The sequence below is a fragment of the Glycine max genome, chromosome 10 (genome assembly GCF_000004515.6).
Source record: "Glycine max cultivar Williams 82 chromosome 10, Glycine_max_v4.0, whole genome shotgun sequence".
NCBI classification, from domain to species: Eukaryota; Viridiplantae; Streptophyta; class Magnoliopsida; order Fabales; family Fabaceae; genus Glycine; species Glycine max.
The window spans coordinates 1,848,003-1,868,079 of record NC_038246.2 but is presented as its reverse complement, the minus strand read 5'-3'; the positions used below and the strand labels follow the sequence as shown (position 1 = coordinate 1,868,079).

General features: G+C 31.5%; 2 protein-coding genes across 3 annotated transcripts; one reads left to right on the top strand and one right to left on the bottom strand.

Moving 5' to 3' along the window:
* The first annotated feature begins 5,395 nt into the window (after window positions 1-5,395).
* On the top strand, window positions 5,396-8,723 carry TIR1B (protein TRANSPORT INHIBITOR RESPONSE 1B). Of its 2 annotated transcripts, XR_416203.4 has the most exons (4): window positions 5,396-6,062; window positions 6,513-7,005; window positions 7,124-7,989; window positions 8,394-8,723. XR_416203.4 is itself a non-coding variant. In XM_003536233.5 (3 exons), the coding sequence occupies exons 1-3, from the start codon at window positions 5,596-5,598 to the stop codon at window positions 7,919-7,921; spliced, it is 1,758 nt and encodes a 585-aa protein (XP_003536281.1). In that variant the 5' UTR covers window positions 5,396-5,595; the 3' UTR covers window positions 7,922-8,723. The 2 variants fall into 2 exon arrangements, 1 of the variants encoding a protein (XP_003536281.1); XM_003536233.5 differs by having other exon boundaries at window positions 7,124-8,723.
* Window positions 8,724-16,719: 7,996 nt separating this feature from the next.
* LOC100798117 (zinc finger protein CONSTANS-LIKE 13) lies at window positions 16,720-19,589 on the bottom strand. Its single transcript, XM_006588541.4, has 4 exons — window positions 18,838-19,589; window positions 18,271-18,450; window positions 17,355-17,641; window positions 16,720-17,008 (listed from the first exon to the last, which is right to left on the bottom strand). The coding sequence occupies exons 1-4, from the start codon at window positions 19,318-19,320 to the stop codon at window positions 16,912-16,914; spliced, it is 1,047 nt and encodes a 348-aa protein (XP_006588604.1). The 5' UTR covers window positions 19,321-19,589; the 3' UTR covers window positions 16,720-16,911.
* Between the last annotated feature and the right edge of the window lie 488 nt (window positions 19,590-20,077).

Sequence of the window (20,077 nt, the reverse complement as noted above, 5' to 3'; positions counted from 1 at the left end):
ATGTTTTAAAAAATATTTTTTTTCCACCCAACACGTGCCTCAACTAGTGGCCAGTTGTTAATTAAATTCCTGATATGCAACCGTTTATTAAAGATTTGAATAAGAACTTTTTCGTTTACGGATCATTCTTAACTTGAATAAAATTATTTCTTAAAAGAAAATTCTATTATTCATAACCACCATATTAAACTCAAACAAAATTGTCTCTCACAGAAAATATTTATAATATGTAATAAAAAAGTTAAGATAGTCTGTGATCGACATTTAATTCTTCAAGTTAAGAAGGTAATAGTAGTTTTTTGATAAACAATAGTATATTAGAATTTATATTTAAAATATGATATTTTTTTCTACTTTTAATTAATTCTTCAACTGTCTTTAAGTACAGTACTTTAAATTTTGTCTTTTTATTTATCTTCCTTCTCATGATCGACCTTGGTTGTGCTACTTTACGTGCCGGAGGGGATTGCCATAAAATAAGAAACCTAAGTCTTTTGAACCATTAATATAAATAAATATATATCGAAAACAATCAATAAGAACATGAGCAAACCAAGACAACAATTTAATACCGCTCATCAAATCGAAGTCTTGCAGCTAAGACTAGTTAGATTATTTTCGTACCAAGTAGAATTATACCCTCTTTCAATTGCATTTATTGTACAAATTTTGAGATTTTATTATATTTTTCAGAAACATTTGTGAAAGTAGTAATATAATATGCTGTTCAATAAAGTCCAAGCCAATTCCGCTCGAGGGATAGAGAGATTCCCGGAGAGCCGTGCGTGGGCTTAATATTAAACCCATTAATAATCTCATTTGTTTAATGTGTCTTTAAATCTTAATCACGATATCTTGCCATTAAAAAATTAATTATGCGTGCAAGACAACTCAGCCCGCTCTATATTGTTTTATTCAAATTTTTGAACGAAAAATGAAGAAGAGGAGATTAATGTAATGATTTACCATTGTAAACGGAACTTCTTTTTATATTATTTTAAGGAAAGCTTTTTGCTATTTTGAAAACAATAGTATAAAAAATTATGGTAGTGTGAAAATATTCATGATCTTTCTTATTTATTTATTTATTTTCATTCTTATTCAACTCATTTTATTTAAAATATACACTTTTCTTTTGGTAATTTATTAAACTAATAATTTCGATAGGTTATATAAAATAATTAAATTAAGATGATAATAAACACATTAAAGCATGTATGTGCACTAAATATTTTTAGTTACGATATAATATTGTTTCTGATCTCTCTACCTCTGGATATTTAAAAATATTTTCCGATAATATTGTCTATTTATTTCTGTATGTCTTCGGATACAGGCATATATACAGCTGTATTTATAACGTTGGTTCTCATATAATAATAATGTATGTACCACGCCATGATACAAATTTCCAGGTGGAAGAGGCATGAAGGTCAATTGAGTCGTTTGCCATTTTCGATATAGTAGTACTAATTTTATCACTGATACTGCGTTTAAAATATATAAATGAAAAAAGAGAGGGAAAGAAATCGAAAAAAAAAATATAAGTTAAATAATGAGAAATGAAGATGTGTTGTTTGAATGAATAAAAAAAAAAGTGAAGAATTATTTTTTCACTTGTTTGGATAAGTGAAAGAGATAATGAAAGGAAATTAATAAGTTGTATAAAGATATTTTTGAACTTATTAAAAAAGTATATTTAATCCAAAAATGTTGAAATTTTTACTCCATTGTAACGTCAAATTCATTATTTTTTATGTTATATAATATTAATTTTTTAAGAAAATTAAAAAAAGGAGATATTATCTCCTGATTTTATGATAATTTAGTGAGAGGGAATTGTCTCATAAGAAAGCTCTCCATTTCTTATGTGTCTTAAAGAAACTATAAAAAAAAAATAATATTTCTATTCTATTTCCTTTTTCCCCCTTGTATCTTCTATCTCTCTATTCACCTCAAAACAAATAACGAGTATAAATAATTAAATATGTTTTGTTAAGGATGAAAATAACTTATGTTAAGTGAATTTTTTCTTAAATAAGTTTTTTTTATAAACTTAATTTTTTTTACTGCATAAACTTAAATTATAAATCTTATTTGGTTATCGAACATAACTTTTATAAGATCTATCCTAATATTTTTAAAAGTCTGCTCCTTGAATTTAAAATTAACTTAAATTTTTATATCAAATTTTCTTAATAATCAATAAACTCAGTGGCCATGGATGCTCTTATAAACTATATAAACTATAAAGTACACAACATTTATTTTGTTGACCGACGTTTTAATTCTTTAGAATTTAATTTGTGTATATAATAAAAAAAATTATATTATTATTTCATAATATAATATTACATTATTTTATAATCTTAATAATGATTTACCAAATTTGTTAAGTAATACAATAATGTATAACTAAGAGACAGCATAAATTTACATACAGTACAATTCTACGCTAGCTAAAGGAGTTATGTGCGTTTGATGTTTTTTTTTTTTTAATTTTTGTTTTCCGTTTATATATTTTATTAGTAATTTAAAAATATATCCTAATTTCTACTTTATTTATCTTTGAAAAAAAGGCTAATCAATTATTGGCTTGCTAACCTTGTTTTTTTCTACTTGCATGGGTCATTGTTTATCGCCACCTATGCCAATCTAAGACCTTTAAGAGAATTACTTGTCATCATGGTTAAGGGTTAATATTTATTGCTATAATAATACCACACTATTGAGATAAAAGGACCAATAGAATCAAAGGTTAGTATTAATGTTATGAAAAAAAAAAAATTAAATTTTAAAAACATTTTTTTGAATTGTATGTTGATAAAAGACTATAAAAAAAGAGAGTTTAACTTGGGTGAACTCAATATGGATGAACGGTAAAGGGATAAGAGACTGCAATAAGAATTTGGAGATTAAATTCTCTTATGGAAAAAAAAAACAAAACTCATAAATTTTAGTTAATTTTTAGAATTTTATTTTTTAATTATATATTGAGCTTATTTTTAGACTTGGAATAGGCTGTTACGATCTTTTATTCTTATTTTTACATCTTTTAATTATTATATTAATTATTATGTCATGGGCCTAATTTAGGATTATTAGTAAATAAATAAATTCCTTACATTCTTTGTTGATAGTTTTTGATAAAATTTTAGATTAAACAAAGTTAACAAAATATCTCTCTTGGTTCTTGTTTGAAACTTTATATTTTTATAAAAAAAAATTATTTTATTTTTTAACTAATTATGCTTAACTTATGAATCTTTTAAGATTATGATATTACTTTTTCAATTTATTTTTTATTTTTTTTAATTTCAGACCGTTTCAAATAGGTTTCTTAATTTATGGATAATTAGTATCCACATGTTAAGATCACATCAATTATTCGGTATATAGTTTGCAATGTTGACTATTAGTAGTTATATACATAATAATAAAAAAAGAAGAAAAAAGGGACGTACACTCTCATTTTTTCCCTGTTAAATGTAAAAAAGATATACATTAACAATTGTATGTGAAATACTTCTAATTCAGAAAATAAAAAATGGTGATAAAAAAATAGAAAGAGGAAGGTTTGGATGATTATTTTTGCATTTATTTGGTTGATTAAGGACGGAAATAATTTGGAAACATAGGACTGATAGGAGTGTTAAATTGATGGTAGTAGATTTGAAGAGGAACAGCAACACTTGTGTATGATAGCTGGCTCTTTCATACTCGTACCATCCATAAGATAAGATGAATAATGGAATCGATCATTAGAGTAGATGCTAGCGTCATTAAAAAAGTGGGCCACGTCGGCGCTTCTGTGATTAATTGAGTTCCATTTAACTGTGTTTCGGAGAGAGAGAGAGAGAGAGATAAAAAGAATGAATGAATGATGTAACGTGATAAAAGGAGGAAAATAAAAAATGTAATGGTGAGTACTTGAGTTTTTTGTATTTCCTAAGTGAGAATTTATCGTAAAAATAATAAACATCTCACTGTTAGAATGTAAAGTTACATATGATTGGACGGCTATGATGTCATGATTTCCGGACTTTACCTCACTTGGCATCATTTGGATGCAAAGAAAAACATACCTTTCATTTTGGATGAAAAAATAAATTACGATAGTAAAATTTCAAAATTAAGTTTTATTATTTAAATGCATAGAAAAATGAAAAAAAAACGTAATTATGTTAAAGTATAATTAAAATAATAATAATGATATACATATATAATTTAATTATTCTCATCTTTAAACTATTTTTTTGGGTAGGGAATTTTGTTTTAGAACTTAGAAGTCCCGCAATTTTTTTTTTATCTCATCTTTACAAACAGGAGTAATTAATTGTCCCAGGAATCCCATTTTCTCATTGCTTTTCTTATCTTGTTGGTTGTTGTATAAAAAATAACAAATAATATATATATCAAGCCATATATTAAATATAGTATTTATTAAACATGAGAATATTTTAATTTACTATTTCCTCATTCTCTCACGTCACTTTTTTATAATTTATTTTAAATATAAATATATAATTAGTCTTTCATATATTTTCATTTATAAATTTCAATCACATAATTTTAGAAATAGTTCGAGTAATAATATTTGCTAACCGAGTTAAATAGTTAACGCCAACTATTTAAGCATTACAAATGCATTTTCTTAAGAATTATAAATATTTTTTATATACAATTGGCAACAAAATTAGAATCTAATTCTTTACATAAACTACCCAAATTCCTCCATCAATATTAATCCGACCTTAGGTTAGAAGAATTATAAATGTATTGTTAGAAGGAATAATTTTAGTATTGTAACAAAAAAAAAAAGAAGAAGCTCATATTAATATCAAACGATGTAAAAGTATCAGATAAAAACCTTTTAATCGAATTCTTTTTTTACATCTTTCATACCAACAGTTGGACATTTTTTTTGTATCCAACCAACTCATAAATTTTAATTAAGTGGAAGAAATGTTTCTATTTAATTTTTTTAGAAGAATGCTAAACAAAAGGAAAAATATACATACATTACCTTACTATTTTCCAAATTTGAATACACATACAAAAATTTACCTCACATACGCATGCAAATTATAAAAAAAAATAAAAAAAATTGAATCATACATGTAGAAATTGAATGGAACACATGGAAAAGAGTGTATGTAGACTTCCAGGAGAATAAATATTTTTATTTTGAATTGAATTTTGATGTGTGGGTGAAAATGTGGTCCCCACGTGCATCTATGGAGTCTGGAGATGAAGCCATGCAACGGAAATCATGAGATTCCCTTCCACACCCATTACGGTAGGCATGATAACACCCCATAAAATCTCGTCTCCAACTCACCCACGTCCACGTGTTTCTTCCTCTCCACCCCACCTATTTAACCCTAGTTACTTTCTAACCTCACCCGCTACATCACAAACTCCTTATCCTCCTCTTCTGCCAACTTCAACAACACAGACACTACCTCCTCTCCTCTCCTCGCTCTTCCAATGCCGTCTTCTCAGATCTAGTTACTTTCTATTCTGCGAGCTTTCACTACTGCTTCATTCGGAAAACGACAGCGTTTTTGGTAGGGTTGTTGTATTCCATTGGACATGCGGCCGAGAGTAAATTACTCCTTCCCCGAGGAGGTGCTGGAGCACGTGTTCTCCTTCATCGAGTGCGACAAGGACCGAGGCTCGATCTCCCTCGTCTGCAAGTCCTGGTACGAGATCGAGCGCTGGTGTCGCCGGAGAGTCTTCGTCGGAAACTGCTACGCCGTCTCTCCGGCCACCGTCGTCAACCGCTTCCCCAAGGTTAGATCCATCGCCATCAAGGGGAAGCCGCACTTCGCCGACTTCAATTTGGTCCCCGAGGGTTGGGGCGCTTATGTGGGCCCTTGGATCAAGGCCATGGCCGCTGCCTACCCCTGGCTTCAGGAGATCAGGCTCAAGAGGATGGTTATCTCCGACGAATGCTTGGAACTCATCGCCAAATCGTTTAAGAACTTCCAAGTCTTGGTTCTCACCTCTTGCGAGGGTTTCACCACTGACGGACTTGCTGCCATTGCCGCCAATTGCAGGTTTCACCACTCATTCTTTTGTTTATTTCTTTCCCCCTTTCAGATTGAAATGTTAATTAGATTAATTACCTTTTTTTCTGGTCCTGTACTTTTTGGGAAGAAAAAGTTAAATAAGGATCCAGCTAAATAATATTTGGAAATTATAAGGACTCATGCATAAAATTTCAAATATAGGGTCTTATTTGAATTTCTAAAAAAATAAGATTTTTATAGTGGGAAGTTTTGGTGAAAAGGATAAAGCTGTTAAATTTCCTTTTTTTTTTTTTTTGCATTTTAATGTGGCAATACCGGGCCATTGTTAATTAATATGACAATGACTATTGTGTTATAATAATTTTGGCTCAGCGTAGTTCGGCTTACTGCATTCTTTATTTGGATTACGAGACTGAAGAATTTTTGGGTTTCTGAACATGTTATTGATAAATCCCTTGTATGGGTAATGAATTGTAGGAATTTGAGGGAGTTGGAGTTGCGGGAGAGTGAGGTGGACGACATTTGTGGGCATTGGCTGAGCCATTTTCCTGATTCATACACATCGTTGGTTTCCCTTAACATTTCTTGCTTAGGCAATGAGGTGAATTTGTCTGCCCTAGAGCGCCTTGTTAGTAGGTGTCCCAACCTGCAGACTCTCCGCCTCAACCGTGCTGTGCCGCTAGACAGGCTTGCCAACCTTCTTCGCGGAGCTCCTCAATTGGTTGAGTTAGGCACGGGAACCTACACGACTGAGATGCGACCGGAGGTCTTCACAAACCTGGCGGAGGCATTTTCTGGGTGCAAGCAATTGAAGGGCTTGTCTGGATTTTGGGACGTTCTCCCATCCTACCTTCCAGCTGTCTATCCCATCTGCTCCAACCTGACATCACTGAACTTGAGTTATGCAACTATTCAAAGCCCCGATCTTATCAAGCTTGTTGGTCAATGTGAGAGTTTGCAGCGTTTATGGGTATGTCTGATTTATGTAATGTTTTTCGTTTATATGGTATGTCACATGTTTATGTTTTAATCTTTGTTCACTGGTTTGCTTAGCAGTGCTGATCAAAAAGATATTATTTGTGGAACAGGTGCTGGATTACATAGAAGATGCTGGTCTTGAAGTGATTGCTGCATCGTGTAAGGATCTGAGGGAGTTGAGGGTGTTTCCCTCTGACCCGTTTGGGTTAGAACCAAATGTAGCATTGACAGAACAGGGCCTTGTATCCGTGTCTGAAGGCTGCACCAAGCTCCAGTCAGTTCTATATTTTTGTCGTCAAATGACTAATTCTGCCTTGGATACAATTGCCAGGAACAGGCCTAATATGACACGTTTTAGACTATGTATTATCGAGCCTCAAGCTCCTGACCATCTTACCCATCAACCTCTGGATGCTGGTTTTGGAGCTATTGTAGAGCATTGCAAGGATCTTCAGCGCCTTTCCCTTTCCGGGCTTCTTACTGACCGTGTTTTTGAATATATTGGGACTTATGGCAAGAAGCTTGAGATGCTTTCTGTGGCTTTCGCGGGAGATAGCGATCTGGGACTCCATCATGTGCTGTCTGGGTGTGACAACCTTAGGAAGCTGGAGATCAGGGACTGCCCCTTTGGTGACAAAGCCCTCTTGGCCAATGCTGCAAAGCTGGAGACAATGCGATCCCTTTGGATGTCCTCTTGCTTGGTGAGTTATGGAGCATGTAAACTGCTGGGTCAGAAACTGCCAAGACTTAATGTCGAAGTCATTGATGAAAGAGGACCTCCAGATTCAAGGCCGGAGAGTAGTCCTGTTGAGAAGTTATACATGTACAGGACTGTTTCTGGGCCAAGATTGGACATGCCAGGCTATGTATGGAGAATGCAAGATGATTCTGCATTAAGGATTTCTTGAGTGATTGTGCTGTGGAATGAATGAGCCGTGGAATTTATGAGCATTTGATGTGGGAATTGTTGGTGCAGGTACATCAATAATGAATTAAAACTGTTTAGGCCTATGCTGTTGCTGTTGTGGTTGGTGTTTGAGCTTAGTAAGGTACAGGAGGCTATATAAAGGCTTGAGCTCGATTGCCATTCATTTTACACTTTGGCTGAGCTACTTGACACCAATTCTGATAAAGAGATCGGAACCTTGTTGTATGTTGCATAGGATAGTTACACTATTTTTCGTATCATTATAATATTTTATGGACTTGTGCATAATTTATATGCATGTTACGTAGTAAGATATCGGTGGACTTGTTATCATTAACCGTGGGAAGGAATAAAATTCGTATTTATATTCTAGTGCATCCTGATTTGTTGTTTGCAAAACAATGTTGACGCATCTGATGTAATTATGCCTTGTTTTCTTTTGTTTTATTCAGAGTCGATTGGTGCTGTGGAATAAACATTCGGAATGACTAAATGACGCATATGAACCGAGGAATGGCTCTACTGGTTGAAAGGTTTTTGCATTTTAACAGAGTGGCTTAAGATTGTTTCCATCGGTTTTTACATATTTGCTTCCAGGTCAATTTTTGGTTGCAAACGATAGGGCATGATAAAATTTCTCGTTCAAAAATAGGGTTATGGCTGAAGATAGTATAACTTGGAAATTTACCTAAGAAGTAACATTAATCTGTAACCTTGTTACAAGTGAGGAAGCTGTAATGATGTCATTAATCTCCATCACTAAAATGAAGTTTTCTTTTCAAGCAGTTTTCGAAGTTTGTTTGATCTAGGTTCCTGCGACAGATTGATTTTATAAAATAATAAACACATAATTTTAAAAGATTTGATGCTAAAATATATAATTTAAAAGAAAATTTAGATAACTTGGATGTTTAGAAATGGTAAAATATTCTGTAAAGAAAAAGAGATGGTAAAATAGTTTTTTGAAGTGTAATTATATTGTTAAATAATTTTAAAATTTATTTTCCAATTAATTAGCTGATTAAAAATTTTAATTCTACTGAAATCTAAAATTGAGAAAGAGCATTATTCTATTTGTGATGGGCGACATACTGGCGACGGTGCAGGCCTGGACAGTCATCAAATTTGAAAACCTCGTATCCCTTTTTGCTATAAGCTCGTTGCTGTATTTTTTGAGGTAGTATTTTTGTGGAATGTATCTGTTTTTTAGAGGGTTAGAATGTGTTTGTTGATGTTTAGGTAACAGGAATTAATTATTTAAAATTATATAAAATGTGATTTCTCATAAAAGTTTTACCAGTGGTGATAATGAAAATCGAAGGTGAAGCAAAATGCCCCAAAGTTGCAGGATGGTACGTTATAGAAAAATGAAAATAAAAAAAGAGAAGGGATGGTGTAGTAAATGGTAAATATGAAATATGTTGAGACTGGTCTTTTCATTGAATGTGTTATTGGGGAAAGAGAGAGTAGGAGAGCCTCGACTGGTGCGCCACGTGATAGATTCGGTCACATTGGATGGCGTCCACAGCTTTTTCCTACGACACACCCACCAGATATGCAATTGCAACTCAGCCCAGAATTACTTATTATAAAACTCATCATCAACTACTACAAGAATCTCTTCTATTCCTAACACCCACCAGCTCTCACTCTTCAAAAACAAGGAATTATAACATTGTTAAAGGGCCTATAAAATCCAAATTAATTACCTTATTCTCGTACCAGGTTTCCTGCAATAACCAACTTAGCTTTTACTAGTATGCTATGCACATATTCCATTGGTCTCAAAAGAAAAAAATTATTTTATTTTTAGTGTCAAATAAAAGAAAATTTTAATACTATTATTTTTAAAACATTCTTTATTTAATTGATATATTAATTTTAATGACTCTTTCTTATATTTGATATCAAATTTTAGTGAAAGATAAGTTTAAAAAATACTTTTTAATTGAAGTTAATATAATTAAATGTGGTTAGTTAATTTTCTAAATCAATGTGCATTTTTTTTATATTCAAGACTGGATGGAGGAATCTAGTATTTTACACTTTTAGAAACATAATTTTATTTAAGGGTTTTACTTCATACAATCATACTTACCTCTAGACTGATTGTACCGAAATATAAGTAAAAAAAATTTCAATGTGTGTTAGATTAAAAATATAAGTAAATTTTAACTATTTTTTTTATTTAATGATAATATCTCCAAAATATCTTTTATTGAAAATTTATTTTTAACAACATTTTCTTTTCTTGTCGTATGGAGTTAATGTAGATGACACTTTAGGAAATGAATTAACATTTCTATTGACGCTATTTAAATTAAATGATGTTAATTATTTTTCTTGATGAGTATGAATATTTTTTTTCCTCTTATATTTCATATAGGCCTTTGGTCTCTCTAGTCTCAAATATAAGAATTATTTTTTCTTGGTTTTAAATTAAAAAAAGTTTAATTAATTTTATTGTATTTAATATTATTATGTTTAAAATACCTTTAATTTAATTGAGATGTTAGTTTTAATATTTTTCATCTTTGATATCAAATTTTAATGGAGGATAGCATTTTTTTTTCCTTCTAATATTTGACACCAGATGAAATAGTGTATATGCTGAATTTGATGTCTATGTTGTGATCCTTATTTCATGTATGTTTACTTTCAAAAAAGCAAAAAGAGGGATTGAGAGGAATAGAATAGTATTGAAAAAAAAGAAAAAGGAGGTAATGAAGGATAGTCCCGGGCAGGAGAAGTGGGCGAGACAGTAACATTGCAAAAGAGGGACATGGGCACTCGTTTCATTGGTTCATGATGGCCGCACGTTTCAACTTCATCATCATCATCATTTTTATTCCCCCTTATTTCTATGGTCCTTTGATGATTAATTTTTACCACTGTTCTTTCCCACACTCATCATTATTTTACAGTGCCAAATCGATGCTGTATCATTAGAAAAGTTACAATCATGCTAGCTTGCTCCTGCTGCTAACTTAACAGTTTTTGCTTTGCAGTATGTAGGTGCTCAGCCCCTTTTACTTTCCAGATTCAACATGGTAATTTCAAATTCTAATTAACCACAGCCAAATCATTTTTAAATACTCAACTCCATCCTCATGTTCATGCCTTTTCTTCACCATTCACTGTTCTCCAATATACTCTATTTTTTGTAAATATTAACCTCATGACTACTTTATAAATAATGCATGGGTGTTAGGCGTTAGCCCATGCCCATGGTCCAACTCCAACTTAACTAAAACTACTTTAAGGATGTTACCACATGTAATATGAAAATGTTAATTGCGTGAATGTTCAAGTAACATCAGCCTTTCAGCCATCTAGCATTCATCAATACTTATACTATCAATCGTCACAGTCAGTCAACATCAATGCAGTGACAACCTTTGAAACAATATTTTGTTACAAATTATTGTGGGATTTTCTTAATAGACTTGACTTTTAACAGGGCCTATCTATAATCTATAATCTAACCCTCTGGCCTTAAAGATGATTAATCAGGTAGGTGATGAATGCTACTATAAGTCTATAGCAGTGTAGCCATCAGATTCTGAATGTAACGTGGAGTTTGGAGATTATTGCCTGGGTTATTGGGAAGGTTCTTTGCACTGAATTAAATGAACGGGAAATTCATTATATGACTCTGATTAATTTGATTATATATATTCTTAGTAGTATCAATCTTTTTCCTCCCTTATTATTGGATTTGTAAGAATGGTCAGCATGTTCATTGCTCAGGCTTGCTTATGTAAACGTAATCAATTGCATAAACAGTGAACATTTTGTCAAGGATACAGCCAATTTGACTTACTTTTTTTCTCTTGTTATAACTACATTTTCACTGTCCATCTATCATTAATTAAGAGGACAGGTGGCTTTGTAAATTGTGCTCCACATATCCTCATTTATTTAAATAATAATATATCCACGAAAATGATGGAAAGAAACCTCTTGATTTTCCTGTTACTCATGTTATATAATCATCTTGAATTTATCATCAAACATATCAATAAACTGATGGGAGATTATTTCAATATAATTAAAAGTTTTAAGTTGAAATTTTAAATATGTAATTATATTAAATATTTTTTTTTAAAATTGTTATTCATAATAATTTTATTAACTTAAATAAAATTATTTCTAATCAAAAATAGATGTGATGTAACCCAAAATAATCATCCTGACTTTCACTATCCTTCCAATAGAAGAACGACTTCTTTTAAACCTTGAGTGCACACACCCACTTATGATGATTTGATTTTGAAGCTTTATTTACGCATTAATACACTCTTTTTTCTTTTTTTCACAGCGGTAATCAATTAATGGCACCGAAATATTACTACTACTCATAACCACAGGAAGAAAAAGTCGCAAATGAACAAGTTATTGGTGGCATTAATTTACCAAATTAGGTTAATTCAAATGTTCGAATTGTTATGATTGGTAGTAGATCTTAAATAAAATTTCGTCACACAACATAAATTATATTTGAAAACATAATTTGTCTTCAATGAACCGTGTCCTCAAAAGTTTATTCCCCGGCAGACCTTATTCTCCGCACAGGTAAAATCAATACTTTCTTAAAACAAAATCCAGAGAAAGGCTTTTATATATAAGAACAGAACACTGACCACAACCATGAGTTGGAGAGAAAAAAGGAAGAAAATTTAATGGAGGAAGTAGATGGAAAAGAAAATTTTATTATTCTTTTGACAGAACTTTTTATTTGTTATTTTGCAAGGATATGGAAAGAAAAATAAAGATAATATATTGTTTTTCCTTGTAAATCTTAATGAAGAAAATACGAGTTAAAATATGGTTTCAAAACAAATTAAAGTGCGCATAAAAACTTGTTTGTATTATTTTAGATGGAGGTTTAACACATTCCAATGCCTAATTGTAAAACCAATTTGTGTGTTGGATTCATGTTAGTATGTTATGCTGAAAGCATTTTTTTTTTTTGAAAGAGCAAAGATTTTCAATCACACAAAATAATATGTTCAGTTTAATAGGCAACATTTGTGTTTTTATGAAAAGAAACATAAAAACACCTAATAATTTTTCAAGCGATGACGCTCGTCACAACAACCCACCAAGGAGCCAATCACGTGGTTAGTCAACACAAATTGAAATTATACACTTCTTATTTTTCTTTTCAAATTTCAAATCTCCCAATATTAAAAGGAAGGTCAAAATACTAGAAGAAAACATTTCCCCTTATTTTCCTATTCTTCTCTTTCAAATTTTTGAGCTATACTAAGTAAAATTTAAAAATTCCTCTCCTTCCCTCTTTTCCAACCATACTGTAAAAGTTTATTAATTAGAAAACATAAATAAAGAGTTTTATCGATTGAATATAAATGAATAAATCACAATTTTTAATTTTTTAAGATAAACAATTTTTAATTTTTTAAGATAAACAAATTTTAATTTAAAGGATATATAACTTAAAAAAAATACATGCATTTATATTATAATCTTAACTATAATCTAAATGTAACTTTTTGTAATAAAATATAATCTTTATTGTTGAAATTGAGTACACTGCACATATCTCATTTTTTTGTCTTCATAAAATAAATAACTATCAATATTTAGTGCCTTTTCATTTTTCTAAAGTCTGCTCTTTTCTACCTAAATTCCCGCTTTCTGTTTTTTTCTTACTTTAATTTAATTGCATTCATCTCTCTTATAATTTTAAATATCTTTTAAACAATTTTCTAACCAATTTTTTTAAAAATGCGTACTTACTAGTATATATTATACATGGAATAATTTGTGCCTTTAGCCAACAATGCCACAATTATACAAGATACAACCCATTGTCTAGGGGTAGTCAAGTGGCAACCATCCGAAAGATGTTATAAAATGATATAAGTACAATATTGGATTGAAAAGAAAAAAGACAAAGATTGTGTTATAAGGTGTTTCCAATAGTCACCCCTGAAACAGAAATTTCCAACAAGATCTTCGATGTCACTAACGATTTTTGCTTTTGGGTCATAGTGGTCAAACATACTACACTTATAACTTATCATGGGTCAGGCTAACATTTGTGCTTGGTCATAGAGCGTCGTGCACCTAGCATTCTTCTAGTACACCCAGTAAATTATTGTAAATTTTGATAATACCCCTGCTAACAAATATACGGATTCATAATCCTAAGAGAGATATGGATGCGTAAGTTTATGTAATCTGTATGCATGGATTACAGTTTTTTTTAAAATGTTTTACAAATTAATGGCCCATCTAGAATTTAAACCTTTGACTTTTGAGTTATTAACACAACATTCTAACCAATCCAGCTAATAGGTCAATTATATTATAAAATAGTTAATGTCATTATATATAACTAATTAATTTTGATCTAATAATTAATTTGTTTACATATATAAATTTTTATGAAACCTATAATTTTTATTTAACAAAATTTATATATGTAAAAAAATACGGATTATGTGTTATGGATTGTGTTACGGATTATGAATCCGTAAGCTTACACTTACAGATTATGAATCTATTATCTTATTTTTATGGATTACGAATCCGTATGTTTATTAGCAGGAATACTATCGGAATTTACAATAATTTACTAGGTGTACTAGAAGAACGCTAGGAGCAAGAAGCAATTGCCTCTTAGACCTTACCCTAAATTTGTTTGAAATTTACATAGGGGTAAGCCCATGACCAAGACTATTGCTTTCTGCATTCCATTTCTTTCTTCCCACACCCGTCGAGGGAGTTATAATATAGAAGAGCAATGCAAGAATATAAAAAAGTATGGGGCGCAGGAAGCAAAATTTGGGATCTAGAAGTGGTTTGTATGATAAGCATTCTTCATTATTTGCAAATATATTAGTCCAAGTTAGCTTAATTACAAACAGTAATCGTTGCAGCAGCATGTCTAGCAATTTCTGCCATATATTTTCATACAAAATTGGAAAGCATAAAAATTGTGACGAATACTTGTACAAAATACAAAAATTGTGGTGAAAACAGTATCACTCCAAAGACTGCAGGATTAATGTGCTATAATCCAGAATTCCGGATCTTCCCACCGTTAAGCAACACATGGTTCCTCAGTAACTGAAGTATATCTCGAGTGAAAAAATTATCACGCTGATGAAATTTAAAACAAAGAGTTTAAGGGTGTTGTTGCAATCACATTTTACATTATCATTCAACAAGAAATTACATTGGTATAAATTTTAAGATAATTTTATAAAAGTCAACAAATTTATTATAAATAATAGTTTATAATTGAACAAAAGGGTCATTCTTTGCAACCTCTGACAAATCAAGGTTTAGCTGAGATTTTATTTGAGCCTTGGTTTGTCTCGGAAAGATGCTTTATTCTGTATTTCATAACAGGCTGCCCCTTCGTTGGTGTATTCTTAAGCATTTTCTCTCACCAGATAAACTTGGTTCATTCTTGTATTCATAAATATTTAAGGTTTATAGTATTTTTCCTATATAAGTATCTTTAAATTTAAGCGCTTAATTATTTTTTTTAGAATCATATCTCATTATATCACGTATGTCAAGATGTAATCTTGTAAAATAGTTCTATTGCATTTATAAAGAAGTCAATTTAGTAACAAAAAAAAGTCAAACGTTAAGTGTTCTTCTTTCTCTATATATGTCCTTATTACCTTAGGATTAGATAAAAGACGGAGCTAGAATTTTAAACGAGTAAGAGAGCGATAACGTGATTTAGCGGTTGGTAGGAGGGTCATAAGGGTTAGAATGATAAGAAAGTCATGGCTTTGATAAAAAAAAAAAACTGGGAAAGGTTTTTCTTTCCTGACAGGTTTTGGTTTCAATATGATTGGGACGTTTTTCTGTTAGGCTTACACTTTCTTTTCTTGTACCAAAAACCAAAGAAAGTTAGAGTTCAAACACCTCATCTGTTTTGGACCTTTGGTCCTTTATAAAAATTAAAAAGCCCTAAGCATAATACTCTGAAGTATTCGCAATACAAGTTCTTTCACCATCATACAGCTGCTGTGCTGTCCTTGAGGTTTAATTTGGCCTCTTAATTCCACTTCAATACACGAAATTAAAGTTCTAGATACATCTAAGATGTCTCACTTCAATCTCCCGTAGCAGTGTATAGTTTAGATCTGACTTTGTTACAGCTTTACTGATAGGATGGACTTTATGCCCAAAATTAAGTGGCTCAAAGATTATGTAGGGTGGAGTTAAATATTTATAAATTATAGTTTTATTTTATTTATGTTTAGAATAATATGATTTTCACACTTGAATAAATATTGTCCATGGATTAATATCATCTAGGACTATATAAATATATTTCCTTTTACCTATAAGAAATCAACGAAAAAATATGAAATTTATCTTGTTTATTTCTATATAGTCTTTTATGGTATTTTATTAGGAGTAGAAGTAATATAGTTTCTAACAATTGGTGTTTTAGACTTTAATCATCCATAATATGCATGAATTATATCACATGTAAGCCACTGTTTTTTACTTTTTACAGCTACTGCAGAATACAATAGCTGACAAAATGCTCCCTTCCTTGATGTGCCTTGTTTGTTACAAGTTCACGTGTATGCATTTCATATGCCTAGGATACCTGACGCCACGTTACCTTACATCAAAGCCTAAAAATAGGTAAATTATCAAGTCAAGAGAAAGCAATAAATTTATCACAGACAGAGCAGGTGTAAATTTTTTTGTAACGTAGTGCACTTGAAGATCTGTAACTGTGAAAATAATCAAAATTGCCAGCCACTAATTCCATTTTATCAAGAACAGAAGGGCCAAATTACAATTTATATCTATATAATCTGTTTTTTAGAGGATATCTATATAATCTAGCAATTCGAAAAACATAAAAAACTTTAATTAAACAAAATGTTGTGCAACAGACATGTTGCATACATTGTGACAAAAGCTGAGAATTACAGGTGTGATGTAATTAGTAATGTACTGTTATTTTTGTGTTTCATCTTTGACAAACCGACCCTTAATTCTCATCCTGCTTTCTGCCCGAACTTTTCGTGATTCATATCTGATGTGCTTGTCATATCTGTTTTCCACGTCAAGAATGTCAATTAGCAATACAAGTTTATTTAGAACAATAATCAAAGATCATATACATATACATGTATAGTATTTTCTGGTTAGATAAATATTACAATTTTATAATATCATAAAGTAATTATACTCAACTCGACGTATTTTTCTCACTCATAATTTACTCATTTCTATTTTTCTCTCACTCATAATATAGTAGTATGCTTCTAGCTTTGTAGGTTAAGAAAACTCAACCGGGGCATTAAATACGGAAAAGACTTCTAACAGGTGCATTAAATTAAATTTCTAACAATATTTTTATAAAAAAATAAAATGTAACAACAAAAAATACTAAATACCTTCTGGTTTTCTTCTTCTCTCTGTATCGCAATAATGCTGAATCTCTTTCATGACTTGTTAACTCATATGGAGTAGCTTTAGGAGTAGGAGATAAGTTTTCAGAGTTAAAAGAGTTTGATGGTTTCCCTTCGTTGTTAAAATTGGCTTGAGTTCCAGTTCCAGGGATGGTAAAACTTCCATCTTCAGCTGAAACTACCTCGCCAAAATCTCTCAATGATGACGTATCGGAAGGAACAATTTGATTTGTAGGATCACTGCTTTCTCCATGCCAACAAAACACACCTGCCTGTGTATTTTGGGAATTTCAGCTTTGCTTGCATTGAAGGATTCCACATATAAAAGAGCAACCAAAGAGTAAATACATAAATTTCAGTCCTTCATGATTGATGATTACAAACGTAGGCTACTATAGTATAGTCCTTTCATTTATTTGAATTAGTTTTGGGGACCAATTTGTGTGTCTAATTAATCATTTTGTCCAAAGACTAAATTGAGAATCCGTTATTTCTCTTTCCAAATTGCAATTACTTCAAGACATTTTCTGGGAAATTAAATAATCCTCTAATGAAAAATATGTTCCTTATCAAAAGAGAACATTTGCAATGAACTCTTCACCTCATGGTATAGTCTTTTTCCCTTTTTGAGCAATAAATTCTTGCGGGGAGGTTTCAGAGGATAGGATGAGATGGGGTGCCAACATAGTTGGGATCCTATCTTGTTCCTTGATGTATCTCTTCCCCCCATTTCTAAAAAAAAAACTCTTCACCTCATCAAGGAATCAAAATATCCATAACAAAATTATGATTGATCGTAGCTTGCCCCAAGTGAAAACAAAATCCCCTCTAATCTTTAACAAGTAGTCAGAAAAGGAGAGAACAAAAAAATGAAATTAACAAAGTGAAATATAAGCTTTACCTCATATGAAGGAAACATACTAGCCTCCACGTCACGTTCAAAGCCAGTAGGCAAATTTCCAAATTGCCCTTGTCGCTCAGCATCTACTTCTCCATGAATCAAGTCGGGCTCCAACTTTATTAGCTCACGGAGTTGACTAAGAATCTCTTCTTTGTGTCTCCCAAACGCACTCTTACGATTCTGATTCAATAACAATATCCTGAAACATGTCAAAATCGTTGCAATACTCAAGGATTTTCAATTTACACTTCTTAGTTTTTACCACCCAAAGAATCTAGAATCCTCCAAACCAATTAACCAAAGCCTAAATAAATAAATAATTCATAATTATCAACCCTTTATAAAATTTAAAATAATTAGAAAGTTCCAAATGGAAATTGATAATAAAAAAAAAGTTCTTCCGGACATAAAACACATATTTCAGTTGCATTTCTGTTTTCACAACCAAATAAAGAAATTGTTCACACCTGAGAATATACTTGCTAGAGATTCCTATAGTTTAAAGGTGTAGTGAGTTGTATAACATGTGACTAGAAACAAAATTAAGGTTAACACACACAAACATACCTTATGAGAAGAAGCTGTGGAAGTGATCAAATATTCAAGACCGTTAACAGAAGGAGCACTCCACACGTGCAAATCCGAAAGGTCGTAATCAATCTGGGAAGTCCCCTCATTTGAAAGCAGAGATTTTTCAGAAAGACCAAGAATCGTTAACAACTCAGTCACAGAAGGGCACCCCGAGAACCCCTCGAGGGGTTTTCGTTGGTGCACTTCAGACGCCAAATGTTTGTGCTTTTCGCAGTCACAGTTATGGCAAAGAACAGAGTTCTCTGCAGAACAGAGCACCGAAGCAGGGGAATCTCCACACGAATCACAGAGCTGCGCTCGCGTGTGCTTGGAGAAAAGCTGGTTTGGGGAGTGAACTTTGCGGTCACAGAAGAAACATAGCTTCGCAGAATCGGCACTGCAATACAGAAGAGCCGTGAAGTCCCCACAATAGTCGCATGTTCTCTGTTTTGAATTTGGAGAAGGAGAACCACTCATCATGTCTTCTTCCTCTTGAGTCAAACACAGTTTACACGAAAAACTGTGTTGTTTCGGAATCTGAAAGAATGGGTTTGTTTGAGACGTGGCTTCTGGGTTGGAATTATGTAAAAGGTAGATGATATAATCATTTTGAAGAACTGCAACTGCAACTACTACGAGGTTGAAAAGGATAGTTGACTTTGTAAAAACAGAGTACCATTATTGTTTTTCCTAATAATGGAAGGATGTGGGTACCTTTCAAAGTGTGTTTAACTTGCGCTTTTCTCACGATTCAAAGTATGGAAGAACTGTTTCAACTGATTATTAATTTTCAATAGTGTAATGTCTCACACTGTAGTATCTATGATATGATGTAATAGAAAATAAACATCTAGATGTAAAGTTTTGAACTCTAAAGATCATTCTTTTACTCCAAATTTCTTCTATGGTAAAAAGCAAGTCACCGATCCTAGAGAGAATTTGTATTTGATAGTGTTTATTTATTTTTTTACAGTGAAAAAAAATAGGAGAGAGAAATATGAGATAAATTGATTCATGTGATTAAGAAAAAAAATGCACAAGACATCATAAAAAAATATTATATAAATAATGTACCTCACCCTAGTTTACATGCAATGCAATTTCTTCTGTGTTTATATATTGGAGAAAGGCCAGAAACATATTTTTAATATATATTTTAATACTTTTTATTAAATAAGTTTTCTCTAAGTTTTTTTTACTGCAGTTTTATGTACGTTTTATAAATTATAAAATGGGA

Coding starts and splice junctions, on each gene's coding strand:
- TIR1B (XM_003536233.5), top strand. CDS start 5,596: ATGCGGCCGAGAGTAAATTACTCCTTCCCCGAGGAGGTGCTGGAGCAC. Junction 6,063..6,512: donor GCCATTGCCGCCAATTGCAG/GTTTCACCACTC, acceptor AATGAATTGTAG/GAATTTGAGGGAGTTGGAGT. Junction 7,006..7,123: donor AGAGTTTGCAGCGTTTATGG/GTATGTCTGATT, acceptor TTTGTGGAACAG/GTGCTGGATTACATAGAAGA.
- LOC100798117 (XM_006588541.4), bottom strand. CDS start 19,320: ATGATGAGTGGTTCTCCTTCTCCAAATTCAAAACAGAGAACATGCGAC. Junction 17,642..18,270: donor GTATGTTTCCTTCATATGAG/GTAAAGCTTATA, acceptor CAAAATACACAG/GCAGGTGTGTTTTGTTGGCA. Junction 17,009..17,354: donor GAGAAGAAGAAAACCAGAAG/GTATTTAGTATT, acceptor CGTGGAAAACAG/ATATGACAAGCACATCAGAT.